The sequence below is a fragment of the Aulonocara stuartgranti genome (genome assembly GCF_965226115.1).
Source record: "Aulonocara stuartgranti genome assembly, chromosome: 23".
In the NCBI taxonomy this organism is placed as follows: domain Eukaryota; kingdom Metazoa; phylum Chordata; class Actinopteri; order Cichliformes; family Cichlidae; genus Aulonocara; species Aulonocara stuartgranti.
In genome coordinates this window covers 52,353,583-52,373,938 of record NC_138958.1, presented here as the reverse complement: position 1 = coordinate 52,373,938, position 20,356 = coordinate 52,353,583, and the positions used below count along the sequence as shown (strand labels likewise).

Here is a 20,356-nt window from a genome sequence, read left to right as displayed (position 1 = left end):
TTCAACCTTTACTCAAAAAGCATCTCTAGACCCAGCAGTCTTAGCTAATTATAGGCCAATCTCCAACCTTCCTTTCATATCAAACATCCTTGAAAGAGTAGTTGTCAAACAGCTAACAGATCATCTGCAGAGGCTTATTTGAAGAGTTTCAGTCAGGTTTCAGAGCTCATCACAGCACAGAAACAGCTTTAGTGAAGGTTACAAATGATCTTCTTATGGCCTCTGACAGTGGACTCATCTCTGTGCTTGTCCTGCTAGACCTCAGTGCAGCGTTCGATACTGTCGACCATAATATCCTATTAGAGCGATTAGAACATGCTGTAGGTATTACAGGTACTGTGCTGCAGTGGTTTGTATCATATCTATCTAATAGACTCCAGTTTGTGCATGTAAATGGAGAGTCCTCTTCACACACTGAGGTTAATTATGGAGTTCCACAGGGTTCAGTGCTAGGACCAATTCTGTTTACACTATACATGCTTCCCTTAGGCAGCATCATTAGAAGACATAGCATACATTTACACTGCTATGCAGATGACACCCAGCTCTATCTGTCCATGAAGCCAGATAACACACACCAATGCGTTAAACTGCAGGAATGTCTTAAAGACATAAAGACCTGGATGGCCGCTAACTTTCTGCTTCTTAATTCAGATCAAACTGAGGTTATTGTACTCGGCCCTGAAAAGCTTAGAAATATGGTATCTAAGCAGATTCTTACTCTGGATGGCATTACCTTGGCCTCCAGTAACACTGTGAGGAACCTTGGAGTCATTTTTGACCAGGACATGTCCTTCAACGCACATATTAAACAAATATGTCAGACTGCTTTCTTCCATTTGTGCAACATCTCTAAAATTAGAAATATCCTGTCTCAGAGTGACGCTGAAAAACTAGTTCATGCATTTATTACTTCCAGGCTGGACGACTGTAATTCATTATTATCAGGATGTCCTAAAAACTCCCTGAAAAGCCTTCAGCTAATCCAAAATGCTGCAGCAAGAGTCCTGACAGGGACTAGAAAGAGAGCAGATTTCTCCTGTTTTGGCTTCCTGTTAAATCCAGAATTCAAAATCCTGCTCCTCACATACAAGGTCTTAAATAATCAGGCCCCATCTTATCTTAATGACCTTGTAGTACCATATCACCCTATTAGAGCACTTCGCTCTCGCTCTGCAGGCCTACTTGTTGTTCCTAGAGTATTTAAAAGTAGAATGGGAGGCAGAGCCTTCAGTTTTCAGGCCCCTCTTCTGTGGAACCAGCTTCCAGTTTGGATTCAGGAGACAGACACTATCTCTACTTTCAAGATTAGGCTTCAAACTTTCCTTTTTGCTAAAGCATATAGTTAGGGCTGGACCAGGTGACCCTGAATCCTCCCTTAGTTATGCTGCAATAGACGTAGGCTGCCGGGGGATTCCCATGATGCACTGGGAGTTTCTACTTCAGTCACAGTTGACATCATGTTCATACTCTGCATTCAATTATTAGTTATTATTAACCTCTGTCTCTCTTCCACAGCATGTCTTTATCCTGTCTTCCTTCTCTCACCCCAACCAATCACAGCAGATGGCCCCGCCCCTCCCTGAGCCTGGTTCTTTCTTCCTGTAAAAAGGGAGTTTTTCCTTCTCACTGTCACCAAAGTGCTGCTCATAGGGGGTCATCTGATTGTTGGGGTTTTGTTCTGTTTCGTTTGTGTTATTGTAGGGTCGACCTTACAGTATAAAGCGTCTTGAGGCAAATGTTGTTGTGATTTGGTGCTGTATAAATAAAACTGAATTGAACTGTATACAAACATGTCAGACCACACTACACTTTTGAAATCTAGCTGACGTTGTGTTTACAGTCCAAACTGTTGCTCAGCTCACAGATGGTCACCATATTCTCTGGAAACTAGTTCAACCAAGCCTGATTTTCTTTACCTCAGCTGCCTCAACAAAACCAGAAAATCAGTATCAGATCGTGGGTATCACAACATTTGTTAATCATTCATGACCCCCCCTTTGCAGCTCGTACTGTATCTCTTAGACTTGTATAAGACGATTCTCTGAACTTGTATTGAGGTCTAAGTCTCATAATATATTTTCTGATTTGACAGCTGACAACTTTACTGTGTTAGTCGCTCAGCTTTGTTGTTATCCAGTCTATTGTATTTTATAATTGCCACCTGTGTGCTGACTAGATTTCTAAATATGAAGCTTGTGTTACTACATCGAGTGACATAAAATCAGTGCAACAGATGACTGCGCCTGGACAAAACAAAGGTTTAATCGTGGATTTGAGAAGTTCATATGAAGTGTCCATATTCAGATTAGTGTGACTCTAAACAGCAGCAAGGATCTTCCAGTGCCGCCTCCACAGAAGCTTACTGGTACAGCTGGCACTGACAGAGCTGCATGACTGTGGAGCAGCAGGGCTGCAGCCAGGGCTTCCACATCAGGTTCGCGTGACTTAACTGGTTCTCCACTGGCTTCAGTGAGCGCCGATGCATCTTCACAGCTTCCTTCATTGTGGCCAGGACAGAGTGAAAGGCAGGCTCAGTGTCTGGGGTCAGCGGTGTGCTCTCTGATGGGTCCTTTGAGAGATCGAAGAGCAGAGGAGGATCGTGGAAGGTAACGTACTCCGGCGTGCAAAAGCAGGTATGTGTATGGAAACACCCCGTCTTGTTTTCTGGGTAGAAGTTTGGAGTGAAGTAAAAAGCTTTCCACACCGAGCTACCTGAGAACGATAAATGAAAGCACTCAGTGCCACTTTCCCTCCATGAAGCAGGGTGCTGAAGTGCAGACTTTCAGCCTTAAATGTAAGACTTTTACAAACCACAGGAAGCACAACATTTATACATTTTCAGATGCATTAATTCAACAAACTAACAATTTTATTTTAATGCTTGGATGAAAATCTGTTGTAGAAAATGACCAGCTGGAGTCTAAAACCCATGGACATCAACAAATGCAGCTTTTCTTCCTGAGAGACGCTCCGTCAGGCATTTACTGCATCCACCTTCAGTTTGTGGATCCTTCTGGTTATCAACTGAAAAGCTGCTCTGCAAGATTTCGATCAGGTTTCTGCAGTATTTGTCTGAATCTGAGCAGAGTACAGCCCTGTGCACGTCACAGCTCGCCCTAATAAAGCTAACATTAGCTTCATCGTGTTTGGGCCTCTTATTTAAAATTACAGCAAGAAGCTATAAACTGTTAATTCAATATTTTCTCCATGGACGCCCCTCTCTGCCTTACTGCTGCTGTCCCAAAGTGTTAAAAATAGCTTTGCAAAGTCATGTTTTCCAGACTCATACATGTTAATGACTTTGGTTCTTATCTGTTCTAGAGTGTATTTTGTGTCATGATGTGTAACTTTTTGAGATCTTTTATCCTCCTTGATTCATCAGGTCACACAGTATCCAGTTAAACTCAGCTTTCCATAAAAATGGATTCATCACAGTCAGTTGCTGATTCGACATGAGGGGGGGATTACTTGAATAGCTATGGCCACATAGGTTTAGTTTCTTTCTCCTAAATCATCATTTGGAAACTGCATTTTGTATTTACTTTGTCTTTGTCTAATATAAAATTTGTTTGATGATCTGAAACAGGATGTGGCAAATGCACAGCACTGTACATCTGATACATTTGATGAGGGAATAACCTCGCATGGTCATGAAACTGCTTGTCATTGAACTACCTAATTCATTTTAGATCTCTGCATGAAAGTGGCTGTAATTCAGTTAATGCATGTTTGTAAAACCCCTTAAATGAAAGCTGAAATACTTCAGTCACATATGGTTTGAAAACTACAAAAAAATGATGTCTTTGTCCAACAAGTTATGGACCTAACTGTAGACGAGCAGCCTACTGGATCTCTGCAGCAGCCACATGTTATCAAAAGGTTGATGAACAGAATCAACCTTTTGTAAAGTGTGTAATGTATGTTTTGTCAAATAATATCAAAGAGAAACACATTTTCCATTTGCCTTTTTTCATGACCTGATATGGTACATTACAAAATTACACCCTGCACAGGCCGCCACTCGGTCGCAGAGCTAACACTTACAGGCAGACAGCCGTTCACACTCACAATCACACCTATTCACAATTTAGAATAATCAGTTAACCTCACACTCTGCACACAGTGCTAACAACTAGCTGTTCGATATAACCATATATATCGATGACGATATAAAAGCGTCCATCATTTCATTTTACGCTGTCGTTTGTTTCGTGGTGTCGCAAAATAAACTGTTTACAGCAATATTTTTCATTGTTTTTCATCGTGGCTCTGCTGTCCGCTTGTTTGTTTTCCACATAAACCTTTCACAATAAAGCTCAAGATCCTTTTGAGACTTTTCTAAATAAACTGAATCACGTGAAAGAGCATGCAGAGAGTTTACGGATGAGAAGCAAAAAAAGAGCCGTCAGGTGCTAAAAAATAAAGCTTAGACTCAAAGTTTGAGAGAAAACGGCGCCGTTACAACTTATGTCTAAAAATGTATCGTTTCATGCATCGGTTAAAACACTCGACTCCAGGTACATGACGCGCAGTTTATTCGCGCCAAACTTCAAGATGCCTTTGGCTTTCTTACTAGTTCTTTCTCTGATACTGTCAGGAATCTGGGTGTCTTGTTTGACAGCTCCTTTAAACTTGATAAACAGGTGTCTGCTGTTGTCAGATCTAGTTTTTATCAGCTTCGTCTCATCTCCAGGGCCAGACACTATATCCCGTATAATGACTTAGAAAAGCTCATTCATGCTTTTGTAACGTCAAGACTAGATTACTGTAACTCACTCTATTCTGGTCTCCATGCTACCCTTCTACATAGATTACAGACAGTTCAGAATGCTGCGGCACGTATTCTAACTAAAACCAAGAAGTTTGACCATATTACTCCGGTTCTTGCTGAGCTGCATTGGCTGCCTATCAAATACCGTATTCAATTTAAATTTTTGCTGCTTACTTTTAAAATTATCAATAATACTGCACCAACCTATCTTAAGGAACTTTTAAACCCTTATGTCCCTGCCAGGGCTTTAAGGTCATCCTCGCAGTTATTGTTAGTTCAGCCCAGATCTCGGTTGAAATCTAGAGGCGATCGATCGTTTGCCTTTGCTGCACCTGAGTTATGGAACAGCCTCCCGATTGGCATTCGGGAGTCTGATTCTATTTTTTCTTTTAAAGCACGCCTTAAAACTTATCTTTTTGAACTTGCCTTTTCTACCCGTTAAATGCTGACTGTTAACTGCGACCTATTGCATTAACTTTTTACTATTCCTTCATTCTTGGTGTTCTCTATCATGCGGCACTGGGTCTGCTATAATCTATGTGCTGTAGTCCATTTTATTAGTGGCTTTCTACTGTGAACATTGTCTGCTGTTCTTATTATATTTGATATTAATGCTCTTAACTGTATTATTTTATTGTTTTTCTGTAAAGCACTTTGGTATGCCTAGGCTTTTAATGTGCTCTATAAATAAAGGTTGTTGTTATTAATCTATTTCAGAAGTGGCCAACCCGCAGCTCCTGAGCCGCATGCAGCTCTTTGCCTGATTTCATGCAGCTCTTATATTGAAGTTTGTGGTTTTTTTAATCTGCGTGTTCGCTTCGTTTGAGTTTAACACTGTATTTTCATCAAATGCAAATGTGCGTGAGATGGAAATACCGCAAAGTTTCCCAGTAGGTGCGAGTGTCATGATGGGTGTGACCCTGTGTTTTGTGTTTGATTTATACTTGATTATTGCAAACAAAGCTTGGAGTTTCTGTTTCTGTGCCCTCCCCATGCTTCACGTTTGGTTCCACTGCATCATCCACAGGGAGCAACTCGCGTCTAAATCACTGAATTTAGACAACGTCATGAAGCCTGTGATGGAAATCATCAACTGCATCCACACACATGCACTTAACCACATGCAATTCAAGAATCTCATCGCTGAGCTGGACCCGAGGCTTCCAGGTGACCTGCTGCTGCACTGCACTGTGAGGTGGCTGTGATAAACCCAGGCACTCTCTCGCTTCTTTGAGCTTTTGGATGCCATAATAATAATAATAATGGATTGCATTTATATAGCGCTTTTCAAGGCACCCAAAGCGCTTTACAATACCACTATTCAGTCACTCTCACATTCTCACACTGGTGGAGGCAGCTAAAGTTGTAGCCACAGCTGCCCTGGTGACAGAAGCGAGGCTGCCATATCGCGCCATCGGCCCCTCTGGCCAACACCAGTAGGCGGTAGGGTAAAGTGTCTTGCCCAAGGACACAACGACCAGGACAGAGAGCCCGGGGATCGAACCGGCGACAGATACGCTTCTCAACCCCCTGAGCCACAGTCGCCCATGAAACTGTTAATGGTAGAGAAGGACTATCTCGAGCTCTCGGACCTCAAGTGGATTATGGATCTGGTCTCTGTGGTCGACATGCTGTGTCACTTGGACAGACTGAACCTGACCCTGCAGGTTAGGTTAAAAATGCTGCCTGACCTGGTGCAAAGTGTGTTTGCACTTGTCAACAAACGGTAGAGGTTATCAATACGGCTTCATCTTTCTCTGTTGCACACTTACTCTTTTGGGGATGCCATCTGACAGCGTTCAAGTTGGCATTACAGTAGTGAAAGAGAAATTCATGCTTGGAACGTCCAGCTCTCCCCTGTAGCAAATCCATGAGGTCATGACCATCTATCTCCCTGCAGAAAGAAAGTGAACATGAATTACAATGGTGGCTGCAACTGATCAAAGCCTCTGGATTACCTTAACACCCCACTCTTCATTAGAAAACATGTTTCCTCTGCTCACATCCAGGATTCCCCTCACTGTGAATCGCTCTCACTGCCTCTCCTTTCTTTAAATGTGACCTAGATTTCAGGCTGACATAAGGAAGGAGCACAGTCTCACCGCTGTGCAGCCTCACCTGTCCTCTGGGACTGAAGCTCCACTCAGCTGCACCACAGTAGGAAACAGGTCCATGTGGCTGGTGGGCTCATCTATCTGTCTGCCACCAGGGATTTTCCCAGGCCAACGTAAAATTCCAGGGACCCTGATTCCTCCCTCCCAATTCGTGGACTTCCCTGCTGCTCGGTAAAAGAAAAAAAAGAACAAGAAGTCATGAAAATAATTCTCATCCGGCTACCAATTAAGCCTAAATGATAGCACTGCACCAAATCCCCACTGAGCCGTCTGCACAGGTGGTACTGTCATTGTCTACATTTGCTCTGCCGGTGTGTCTGCGGTGCTCTGCATCACGATTACAAATGAGCTGATCATGTTGAACTTGGAGCTCATAAATCTTAAACAACATTTGAAACACAAGAGAGCATAACGGCACAGAACCACCTATTTTACCAACATGAGCTAGACTTACACTCCAGGCTATTACGTTTTCCTTCATTAAGTTGAAATCCCAGTGGAAATCAATATATTGTGTTTACAGCACATACCAATCGAATGTATTACAGTTGTAGTGGTCTGCGTAACTGCATTCCTGTTGAGCGCTATGCTGGCATAGCTTAATGCAGTACTATACATTAAGCATTGCCTTAGCATGTGCAGTGTGAAAACAGTGCTGGGTTAGTAACTAAAGGCACAACTGGCTTCTTAAGACTCGCCTCCTGCAGAGATGAAAGGGCAGCGAGTGGCTGCCTTATAAAAAGCTGCTCTTTGAATCAAACCTGCTGAGTCCCAACAGAATCCCTGACACGGGTCTGCTCACTGCAAACTAGTGAATGTGAATCAAATGAAGAATAATATTGCTAACATTTTTAGATATGGAGCTTTCGGCACATCCAACAGCAGAGCTTCATTGTCTCATAATTACTTGTGAATTTTCCTGAAGGAAACCGAACGAAGCTCAGAGGCAATGATCTGAGTCCTGCGTGCTTGCAGTTTATTCCAGTGCACTGACTCTAAAAGCAACTCACTTTAAACCACTTAAATATTTCTTTGTTTCTCTGTTTGCTTGCAGGTCATTTTCTAACACAGCCAGTCTTTTAAATGTAAATGCTTATAACTGGTACGTATTGTAATATATTGTAAAGCACCTTTAGCGCTCAGTAAGACTCGAAACATGTCGTACAAATGCTACTCTATTATTGTCAAAGGAGCTTGCACAGACATATTGCTACTCTATTATATTCTGTTTACATAATCTACTTCTTTAGCTGTCACCGGGAAGAAAACATAATACTGTAGCAGTGAAATGACATAAACACACTCAGCAAAGTTAACTCTTCAACACATTTAGCCATCTGCACCACCCTGGTTGTCAAGTCCAGAAACTCCACATTCACAATGTGGCTGCCCCCTCATTAGATCAGTAACCGGCTTTGATTGATTGATTAATCACCTCACGACCAGCTCCCGATCATCGGTCGTTTGGTTGTAAGAAAATCCAGCACGGCGCATGCCCAGCTTTACATGCCCTCCAGAGAGCCTGTTCTTCAACAGCTTCACTGGCTGCCCGTAGATTATACAGTCACTTGCTAAATATTGCTTCAACCTGGTCCCTCCCTACCTGTGCTCCTTTCTTAGGTCTTTGTTCATCGCTCACCTTGTTGTTCCCTCTGGCCGTCTCACCACAGAGCAGAGCTGATCTGTTCCCCGGCTCTGGAATGAACTTCCTCTTGATATCAGGAATATCTTCCTTATTCCAAACTGGCTTACTCTCTTCAAGCACTGACTCTAATTGTTTTCTATCCTTTCGCTATTTGTTTTTATGCTTTGTAACGTGACCTTTGCTTTTTTCAAAGGCACCCACAAACAAAATGTATTATAATTATTAACTAAATGGTTAAAATCCTGCTGATGTATACAGGCAGAAAGGTCATTACAACCAAGAACAGTTTTCCGTTTTTCTTCTCGGTGTACCTTTATATATTCCGTTCGATCCCCCGTGGACATCGCCTCTGGCAGAGATTTCCTCCAGATGCGCCCCATGATCTGAAGTCAAGTAAACAAGAGTTTTTCCTCTCAAGCTGAGTCTGTCCAGCGTCTCCATGAGCTGACCTGAGAATACACACAGTGCAAACTCCAGTCTGTAATTATTTGGAAACATTTTTCCGTTTGAGTATGAATAACAGAACGAGAAAGAGAAACTGTAAAACAACACGTGTTAAAGCTGCCAGGCAGGAGGAAAAGAGGAAGACCTCAGAGGAGGTTCGTGTTTGTCGTCAATGATGTCATGCAGGACAGTGGGTGTGACAGAGGCAGAGGGACAGAGCGGGATGGATGCAGATGAACTGTGGTGACCCCTAAACGGAGCAGCTTAAAGAAGGAGGAAAAATACATCTTCTATATTAGATTGGTCAAAGTAGGGATCAGTGCTCGCTGGCTGCTCTGCTTTCTTTCTGTGCCTCTCTCCTCTATCTGTGCACGTGTGTTTGTGTCCTCATCTCATCAAGGCCACTCTTCACTGGACCGTTCAACAACACAATGAGTTAAACCTTCTGTGTTTGTGGTGCCTCCGACATCCTCGAACACTAAGTGTTTCTTCTGTACATTTCCCTGGATTCCCCTCCTTGGTGTGTGGTGGGTCGAACCCTGAGGTGGACGGTTTTATGTGGGTTCTCTTCCCCCCGGACCCCTGGAGCACTATTCCACATTATGTCTTTATGCAAATATACTTTCACTGTAAACAAACACACTGAACTTTTATCTCCTGAGTCCAGCGTGCCCATCAGCCTTGACACAGCGATTGTATTGATCATGTCCATCATTACTACTGGACATTAAGTTTTTTCAGTCGCCAAAAACATCAAAGAATACTGTGTAAGAGACACTTTAATTCAATTCAACTTTATTTATACATCGCCAAATCAAAACAACTGTCACTTCAAGGGGCTTTATTTTTAGATCCTAATATAGAGAAAAACTGTTGGCTTTGAGAGTGCTGATGGAGAAGTAATGACTTATAATTGTAATGACAGAGAGACCTATTAACACATAGTGACTGAAGAAGAAACTCCCAGTGCATCATGGGAATCCCCGGCAGCCTACACCTATTGCAGCATAACTAAGGGAGGATTCAGGGTCACCTGGTCCAGCCCTAACTATATGCTTTAGCAAAAAAGGAAAGTTTGAAGCCTAATCTTGAAAGTAGAGATAGTGTCTGTCTCCCGAATCCAAACTGGAAGCTGGTTCCACAGAAGAGGGGCCTGAAAACTGAAGGCTCTGCCTCCCATTCTACTTTTAAATACTCTAGGAACAACAAGTAGGCCTGCAGAGCGAGAGCGAAGTGCTCTAATAGGCTGATATGGTACTACAAGGTCATTGAGATAAGATGGGGCCTGATTATTTAAGACCTTGTATGTGAGGAGGGAAGGGAAGCAGGAGAAACCTGCTCTCTCTTTTGAGTCCCTGTCAGTACAGTAGTTATGATGATGCAGTTCTTCACTCCTATTTATACTCCTCTATACACCAATATTGCATTTAATTATTAGTAATCCTTACCCCAATCTAGTCGGCTCAGATGGTTGAGCTTCCTGAGCCTGGCTCTGCTGGAGGTTTTCTTTTAAAAAGGTGTTTTTCTTCCCACTGTCGCCACGTGAGACTCATAGCGATTTGTCTGATTAGGGCTTCTCCCTGACATGCAGTATACTAAGGTCAGGTCATGATAAACACTTGAATTAGGGGCAAACCTATATGGGTACATTTAAAGCTGTTATAACATATTATGAAATGCTTACAGCTGCACTAATTTACAGTCTTAACAGGTTTTTATAAAATAATCAGCTCAATATTTTCTAATATATTTGTGATAAATAATTTGAGCCGATGATTTGACGAGAAATGTATAAACAATATTTCCTATTTTGACTACAAAGCACAGTGAGATCAGTTCTCCATCCACAAGGTTTTAAGTGGATCTCCTCACATCTTCCACCTCGCCTCACTTACTGGTTCTTCTCTCCTCTGCAGCAGCAGGTGAAGCTGGGGGGGTTTCACAGAGCCTACCCTCCTAACATGATAAGATCGTGACAAGATGTAATTGCTATGACTACACACTTATCTTCTGTTCCCACTTTAACGAATATTCCTGAAGGCTCTTTCTTTCTTAGTGTCATTTGACTGAACTGGGCAAAGAGGAGAGGTCGGAAGCTTCTGGGCTTTTTTTACTGGATTTGAATGAACTGACAGACATAGAAAAGCAGCTTTTCCTTTAAACAGACAGAATGACCTACCCACACTCCAGTCCACCTCCTGCACAGCGTCCCCGTAGATACCGTGGCGGCTCGTTCCTCTGAAAGCGGCTGAAGCAAAGATGGCTGTGTGGACTTGGAGGAAAGAGAAAAGGAGCAGGAAAGGCCTGTTTGAAGTTCTGCAGAAACAAACAATGAATATGAAACATTGCAACAAGAGTTTTCAGATCCAGGTGAATCAGGAAAGCTTCACGTACCGCTCTATGAAGTCCACTGCCTCGTGGACCATCCTCTGTGTCATGTTTTCAGACTTATATGGCTGCTCCACAATGCTGTGGTCCCTCAGGAGAACACAGTTTAAGTATGGGACAGCCATGCTGAACGCTAATGGCAAACCAGTGACCAAAAGCAACAGAAACATCAAGCTCAGGATCAACCTTCTGCCGATGACCCCTCTGTAGTGCAGCACAACTGCAGTGAGCAAAACGATGCCCATTGTTCTGTATGGCAAATTTTTATGGAAGTGGAAAATGGTGCCATGTCCAGGCTGGCAGTCCTTCAGGTTAGTCAGAGGGATACCGAAGAAATAATTGAAGCCGTGGTTGTTAGGGTGGTGGCAGTGATCGTCACGGCTCTCACAGTTCAGGCCCAGGTGCCATTTTCCTGCAGACAAGAAGAAGAAACAAAAACTCAGAAAGTAGAAACGCGATTAAGCTCGAAGCCACAATAAAAGAGTAAACTGTACACTTCCTATAACAAACAAATCTCACTACGGTTACGGGTATAAATATTGACATCAGTGTGAGCTGCTAATAATGCTCAAAACTGTCTGTGATGAGCACACGAGACACTCGGCCAAAGACCTCTTTATTCAACTTGTCTGACATAACATTTAAAGCTGTACTTAATAGACTGGCGCTTACATAGCACCTTCCTGCTGTCTGCATTCATACACCAGCTTTTTCTGTGCCTAAGCACTTTTACCCGCGTGTTCACACACTCACAGGCACTGGGGTCAACTCAGGGTTCAGCATCTACCTCAGGATACCTCAAGACAGAGCCTAGGGGATCTGGGGCATTCACCACCTCTCTCCTTAACCTGGCTTCAACCAGTCTTTCCCATAGTGTACTTCTGTCATGATCCTGGGTCTGCTGACCCAGCGTTTTGTGTTTAGTTTATGTAGCCTTCAGGTTTCCTAAGTTCATCGTTATCATGCCTAGTTGTTTCCAGTTAATTTTACCCCTCGTGTTCCCACTATGTTAAGTCTCCCCTGCTTTTCATGTATTTCATGTCTGTGGCTTATGTTGTCAGTTCAGGTTGTCATGTCTATATCTCACTGTGTTTCCTGTTTTATTGTGAAGAGGTCTGGTGTGTCTGTGTTCATCATGTTCAGTTACTCTCCCCCTGTGACGTAATTATGTTCATGTGTCAGCTGGGTTCCCATGTGTTGCCACTTCCCTCATTATCCTCCTGTGTCCATTTAGTCTGTGTGTTCTCAGTCATTCTTTGTCAGGTCGTCCGTTGTATTCGTCTGTTGTACTGCTCATCCATGTCTCATCTCCAGGTACCCATGTCACTTCACTATGGTTAAGGTTTTTCATGTTTTGTTATTAGTTCACCCAGTTTAGGTTATTGTTTAGTTTTCACCGATGCCCTATTATTTTGTACCCTCGTTGCTAGCCTCAATAAACGGCTTGTTTTGTTAATCCACACCACGTTTTGGTCTGCGTTTGAGTCCTCCTCTGCAACACATACGGTCTGCCCCAGCCAGACCGTGACAACTTCATGGTATGGCTCATCAGCATTAAAGCTCTGTAGTTACTACATCTGTGCACACAACCCTTGTTCTGCAAAACTCTCCATTTCTCAGGCATCTTCTCACTCTCTGTGACTGTTAAACAGTCAAAGGTCCACTGCCCTGTCTCCTACACATCTCCAACCAACCACCTTTTCACTCTTCATACACCTTCATAGCTGCCCTCACTTCCTCCTTTCTTAACCTCTGCACTTCCGCATTCAGCCATTCCATCCTATTTGCAAAATCCACACTAGGGCTGGGCCATATTATACCGTTCACGGTAATACCGGTATAATGTTAGGCAACGATAGGAAAATGAAATATCGCGATAGAATGGGAGTAAAACGCACATGCGCAGTGCCTTTGTTTTCATACGCACATGGCCGATTGTTGAGTGAAACAGATGAACCAGAATTGGTTTGTAAAAATGGTGCAACTTCCGTGATGTGGAACTGGTTTGGTGTTTGTCCATCAGATACACGACAAAGCACATTTTTTTGCAGAACATGCAAGCGGCCGTTGTTATTGTCGTATTTGTCGGACTAAGATGCTCTTAAAGCTGGGAGTAATCTGGGTCCTAAACTCCGTATACTTCAGGTCAAACAACACTGCAGCATCACTTAGAGTTAAAAACTGTCTAAATTCTTTCATCTTTAATAAAACGATCAGCATTGCTGCTTTACCAGGTGTAACTATGAAGTTTAACTTCCAGGCATCCATGAAAACAAAAGTTATTACATTTAACGGAGTTAGAAGTTAGCAGGAAGCTAGCGGAAGTTAGCTCGCTAGTTTCGCTAGTTACCTAAGCATGATATAGCATGTTCTGACTGAGAGATTTCTGGAAAAAATCAAACGTACAGCTCTGCTATCACTTCCAACATAAATGAAGACAGGAAACTAAACAGCAGTGACGTTTGTAGGGTTACTGAAGTTGGGCTAGCTGGTATATAATGATGTGCTACGTGATCGCTAGCGACACAGCTATGTTAGCATAACATAAACAGTGAAGCTGGAGGACGAACACTAACACTTTTCCACTTATAAAAGTTAACGTGAAGGTTCCTGATGGTTAGAGACAAATGCAATCGCATGGCAGGATGCTGTAAACGGACCAAACTTCAGTCAGGAGAACAACTGAGATAATCCATCCACAATAAGAGGTTAGTCATTAATATACTGCAACAACATGGGAATAGAGCAGCTGCCAGAGAATTCAACATTAATGAATCAATGGTACAGAAGTGGAGGAAGCAAGAAGAATGAGTTTAATAAAGTTTGATTTATCTGACAGCTTTGTTTCGCTTAATGTGCCTTATAATCCTGTGCACCTTATGGTCCGAAAAATGCGTACTGCACACTGCAGTTTAATGTTGCAAAGCACCTCTTTTTAACTTCAGTGGATATTATACATGGTTATGCTCAGGATATGTCAGCCCATTTCTACTGGAAATGCCTTTTGGTTAAACTTTCAGCAAGGAATTTGCATTTGCACTGTTACATTTTTATAAAGCTTTAAAGTACATAAAAACCAGCTTCTTGTTTAAGTGAAAATAAATGGAAGGTTGTCTTTTTGCGCTAGTAATGTTGTGGAGTTGTATTTTGTCTCGCATCAATTATATCGTCGGTTATATCGTTATCGCAAATTTTCAAATATATATCGTGATAAATATTTTTGGCCATATCACCCTGCTCTAATCCACACCATCGGTCCATTTCTCTCCTTCAATTCAATTCACTTTTATTTATATAGCACAAAATCACAACAGTTGCTTCAAGGTGCTTTATATTGTAAGGTAAAGACCTCAAAAAGAAGACGCCACACATGTCCATTAAATTCTGCTTCAGTTACCATGCTGGCAACATTCAACGTCATCCTTTTGATTTCTAGCTTCAGACTCATGATCTTGTCTGACCCTCTCTTCACCTGCAAAACACTATTCACATAAAAGTAAAGATTACCACGACACTATTTCTTTCACCGTGGCTCAGGGGGTTGGGAAGCGCATCCTTAACCGGAAGGTCGCCGGTTCGATCCCCAGCCTCTCTGTCCTGGTCGTTGTGTCCTTGGGCAACACGCTTCACCTACTGCCTACTGGTGTTGGCCAGAGGGGCCGATGGCGCAATATGGCAGCCTCGCCTCTGTCAGTCTGCCCCAGGGCAGCTGTGGCTACAACCGTAGCTGCCTCCACCAGTGTGTGAATGTGAGAGTGAATGAATAGTGGCATTGTAAAGCGCTTTGGGTGCCTTGAAAAGCGCTATATAAATCCAATCCATTATTATTATTATTATATTCCATGTAGAAAGTGTGAATCAAGCTGCCGTGCTCCTGGCTTTGCTTCTCTTCCACTTGGTCTCCTTCCATCAGCACACTGTTGGCCAACAGCACCAAAGGCAGTTATCATTAACCTGGTGTGTGGTTAATGATGTGGAAATCTTACTCTTAATGATTGACATGTTTGATTTGGCAGAGACTTTACACCAGAGGGAATAAAAAATGCACTGGCTTGTACCTGTAAATGCACTGTGCTGTCACGATCTCAAGCTCTATACACACAAACAGAATTTAAACTAATAATACACAAAAATCTGATTCACAGGGAAGGATGGAAAAATCAAGTCTCTGTACTAAGACCTGTCTACAAACACAGCAACATAATTGTCATCATTAAGTCATATCAGCAACACAATCTAAACTGCAGATGTTAGAAACCTTGTTCCAAATCACTAAGTCGAAGGTAAGCAGGACTGCACTGCAGTGTGACCAGTGTACCAATGGTTAGACTCCCAATGACACTGGGAGTCTGCCAATGAAATGCCTATCCACGGTATACATTGCTCATTTCTTTCACGCCGTGTCTAAAACAGCTGCACTGGTAAGTTCACAGAGTCACCAGCTTAGACGCTACATCAGACAAATCACACCAAAGTACAGCACTTATAATGTCAGCTTCTAAACATGTTTCTTGGTGACATAATGCTTTTTCAGCGTTTCCACATATTCATATTCATTCCTAACAGATGTGTAAGGGTCTGACAAGCTTTTTGTTGTTTTTGCTAATAAGACACATAAGATTCATGCATCATACCTATGAGAGCAGTCTCGTAGCCTTGTTGTTTGACAACCTTGGCAAACGTAATCTCCTGGCTGGGGAGACCTCCAGATGCTGCATTAAATAAAAAGACACCTGGTCTGATATAACCAGCGATACCTGGAAAGAAAGAAAAACAAAAACAAACGTGTGACTTCAGCATGCATAAAAAAAATGACTCAATTCACAACAATGTGCATAAAGAGTTTTATAGACAGTTTTATTGTAATTGGGCTCAAAGCGATCTTAAATAATTCACTAAATGAATGGCCTCTGTTAAAGGTGTTTAACGCTCCTGTATTCTGGAAACTTCTCCACCAGGCCAACATTGAGCACTGCTCCTGTCGGGGAAGCTTGTTTCTGTCTGCAGCTTTTAACTGGCCTGATCGCACTGGGTATCGTCCGGTGAGAAACGCTGCCCTGCTGGGAGTGCAGAGGCTGGCTGCAGCAATGTGGTGGGTCAGCTTCACCCCTTCCTTTGCCAGCTGGTCAATATTGGGGGTCCTGCAAATCACATCATAAGCAATTACAGAACAGGTTTCTCATCAAAGCAAAATATGTCAGACTTGTCAATGCCTGAAATAAAGTTAAAGCAACTTATCTCCAGCTGTTGCCCAAGAATCTCTTGCTCAGTTCTTAATGCCCAAATTTTCCAATCAATCACAAATCACCACTTTACTGTTATTTTACAAAATCAGTGTCCCTGTTTCATAAAAAAGGTCTTATCAAAGAAAAACTATGACTTAGATAAAAATCAGTAAACAAAACTAACCGGGACACGCCGCTGTGATCATTCTGAATCTACTCAAACACTGGAGATGAACGTAAATATTTGAAAGCACCGACGTCTTTGCAGAATTAAAGCTCTATTAAAATTCCACTCACCTTTACTGTAGCGAGACAGAAAGAAATATCAGAAAGAGAACCTCGACAAATAAAACTTACTGCATGGAAACAAGAGCACAGGAATAAAATCTCATTCAACAAATATAAAATGGCATGTATGTATTTTTATTATTGCACTTGGATGCAATAATAACTGCTCGACAGCAGTCATCTATAATAATATTGCCCCTACAAGCCAAAACTCCCCAATGGGCAGCACTCGACAGGAAGAGACCTTGAGTAAAACCAAGCTCGACGAAAGGCTCTTCACACAGAGGCCACAACAGGAAACAGGACAAGAAACAAATGAACAGACAAAGAAATCTTTATTCTCAATTAGTCGGCCCCAATTAAGTCAAAGGAGAATTTTAGAGCAGTACATTGAGACAGAGGTAGTTTGAGATTGATCTGAAAATATCTTTTAAAAAAGTTCCCTTGATTTTTGTACTTAGCTCACATAGGCTTCATATTAGCGGATATTCTTGGGTAACGTCACTTTAGTATAATAAATGCTAAATGTAGCATTAAATAAAGCAATAAATGCTGAATTTATGTTGTTTGCCCAGCATCCAATACAGTGAAGTAATCCCAAATGATACTATCTCCTGTCATGGTCCTGGGTCTGTGGGTCCAGTGTTTGTGAATATTCTTTGAATTAGTTTGTTTCTGGTTATATTTGCCAGTCTTTTATGAGTCCTCTCTCCTCTACTGGGCTTCCTGTAGTGTATATCCAAAATATCAGAGGAACATGTTGTGCTCTTCTACCCTCTCTGCAGCCTGCTGTCCTGTTTATCTACAGATTCAGTAGTCTAACCCCCCCCCCAGACAACTGTGAACAGTTGAACAGTGAACAATCAACAGAGCCACAATCAAAGATATTCACTCCAGTATGGGAACAAAACGGCCTACAATAACAGGAGGTCAAATGAAAGAGTTCTGGGAGTAGCAGCTTCCCCCCATTTCTGCCAATCACGTCTCTAAGAACCAGTAGCCAAATTACACTTAAGCTTCACCAGCGTCAGTGAGAAGCAACATGTTCTTACCTCAGTGAGTTATTGCCATAACAGCCGAGGTCTCCAATTCCCAGGTCATCCACCATTATCAGGACAAAATTAGGCCTGTTGGTCTCCTGCAGAGAAGCACTGTTCACCTCTAAGAGCAGCAGCAACAGAGAGGACAGTGGCCACGTGGACTTCATGCTGTCAGAGCAGAAACACTGGAAGAAAAATCAAACCACATGTAATTGTAGTGTAAAGATACACTGACAGGTACCTGTATTACAGCCAGTAGTATTCTGGAGTTTCCCATCAATGACTCTGAAGCGTCCGTCAGTCGCTGTCAGTTACCGATGAATATAATTTAACTGACCATAGTTGACCATAGCTTTGACGCTACAGTAACATTTTCACAAGCATTTCACAAACCGTGGTGAAGTCATTAACCACGGACTGTACTCGTGTCTTCTTCTAGTGCTTTTAATCATGAATAATACAAACTGGTTATGATTCCAGCACACGGTCGAGTGAAAGGTTGACAATGAAGACTGTTACAGGCACATGTTCGCTCTTTTTCTTCAAATCGCTTACAAACACACTATTTAACATCATTAAAGTCCTGGTTAAGGTCGGGGATAAGGTCATGTTTAGGGCTGGAATACAGGGCTGGAACATCTATTACCACGGGAGCGTCATTGCACTGGATTTCATAACCCTCTGCGTACCATAAGAAGGACCGAAGGTCTCCTTTCACGTTCCTCAGGAACGCCGCGGGATGTGACAAAACATCGGCATGTTACGCCTCGGGAGTGAGAACGGGCTGGCAAGAAAGCTGAGAAAAAGCTACTAACTCCTTTTACTGCTTTACATTATATTTTTATTACTTTTTTACATTTACACGCTTAGTTCCTTAATTTTAGAAACACGGGAAACTTGAACTGTCTGGATCAGTGCTTAGAAACCATGGTGGAAATGGTGTCCCCACACTTAAAGCAGCCACAGCCTAATCTTAAACAGGTAGGTTAGTAGGTTAGTAGAGTCCATGTGAGTAAACTGGTGGCACAGCTGTGGATGCATATAAGGCAAAACACAGAGCCTGTTTCTGTGACATGGGAACATCAGGAGATGTCAACAAAACACCAGGAACAGAACTGTGGAGCTCCATAAGTGTGGCTCAGTTTGAATACAATTGCAATTAAGAAATACAGATAGAAAGTTAACAAATATGTTTTTATATTTATCAATCTAAAAAAAATAAACATTTAGTCTGATTTGATGTTACAATTAAAAAAGTGTTTTTATCTGAAGAGTAAATATCTGGTTTCAACTGTATATTTGATGATTGTCAGCACAAAGAGAGAGAGAGAGAGAGGAGCAGAGAGGGAGCTGGAGGATGAGGACAGAACAGATGAACAAGAGCAGGTGAGACTCACATGTTAGTCAAATGGTCGTTTACCACAAGTATCACCGTATCATAGGTCCTCATGTATCTCGTACCTAGTGTTTCTTTTTAGGTTTGCTATTTTTCAAATTCTGTATTTATTAAGTTATGCAGGCTTGTTTGCACAACAAGGATAAATAATTATATAAACTTTTCTCAATCTAAATATTGTACTTTGGTAGAATTAAAAAATAAGTGTAGTGCAGGTCTATGATGATTTTTAGTGCTGCTATCATCTAGTTCTGATTCTGGTTCTGTCTTGGTTAAGTCCTCAGTAATCCTGATTTTGAACTGTTGTAGTCCTGTTTTAATTCTGGATCAGTTCTGGGTCTGGTTGAATTGGGGATTAGTCCTCATGTCTTGATACAGCCCGACTTTGTTCTGCCTCGCTGCTTAATTAAAAAACTAGTTTAAGGTGTCCTGCACATGTGATATTTATTTTTCCTTATATGAAGTCATTCTTTTTTGAACAAAACTCAAAACAGAGCCTATTAATCTTTCAGTCATTTGTACCCCCCCCCCCCAAAAAAAGAAAAAAAATGCGTTTTGTGTTTCTTTTTGGGTTCATCTTGTGTTTGGTATTAATTCTTTGGGTTGGTTGTCGTGTCTATTATCCCTACCTGTGTCTCCCCTCTGTGCTCCGTTCAGGTCCCTGCGTTTTGTTGTAAAACAGTCTGTGTGTTTCCGGTTTTACTTTGTATGTCTGCTTCTCATCATGTCCATTAGTGTCAGCTGTGTCCACTCCTGCATGTCATCTCCTCATTACCTAGTGTGTATTTATAGTGTGTGTTGGCTTCTGTTCATCGTCGGATCGTCTGTGTTTCTCGGTGTAACAACGGCTCTCTGCATTACCCGCTCCCCGGTTCATGCTCAGGTTTGTCATTTAGTTTTCCCAGTCTAGGTTTTCAGTCATTCGTCTTTTCTTACTGCCTGTTCAAGTCGCTCCACTTCTGTAAATAAAACATCACTCTCATCACCAGTCAACTGCCTGCATTTTGGGTCCTTTTCCTCCTACACCACACGGCTCACCCCG

General features: G+C 42.2%; 1 protein-coding gene across 1 annotated transcript; it reads right to left on the bottom strand.

The window, feature by feature from the left end:
* Positions 1–624: 624 nt before the first annotated feature.
* On the bottom strand, positions 625–20,048 carry sts (steroid sulfatase (microsomal), isozyme S). Its single transcript, XM_082523470.1, has 10 exons — positions 19,944–20,048; positions 17,931–18,103; positions 16,385–16,506; positions 16,000–16,122; positions 11,372–11,777; positions 11,157–11,293; positions 8,845–8,982; positions 6,893–7,052; positions 6,547–6,668; positions 625–2,715 (listed from the first exon to the last, which is right to left on the bottom strand). Exons 2-10 carry the CDS (start codon positions 18,083–18,085, stop codon positions 2,363–2,365), a joined length of 1,716 nt encoding a protein of 571 aa, XP_082379596.1. The 5' UTR covers positions 18,086–18,103; positions 19,944–20,048; the 3' UTR covers positions 625–2,362.
* Between the last annotated feature and the right edge of the window lie 308 nt (positions 20,049–20,356).

Bases quoted from the DNA above. Each gene is read 5' to 3' on its own strand.
- sts (XM_082523470.1), bottom strand. From the start codon at position 18,085: ATGAAGTCCACGTGGCCACTGTCCTCTCTGTTGCTGCTGCTCTTAGAG. The intron at 8,983-11,156 runs GTAGGTCATTCT...GTGTATTCTCAG, and splicing joins GGAGGTGGACTGGAGTGTGG to GTCAGCTCATGGAGACGCTG. The intron at 2,716-6,546 runs GTAAGTGTGCAA...TATCGTTCTCAG, and splicing joins CAGATGGCATCCCCAAAAGA to GTAGCTCGGTGTGGAAAGCT.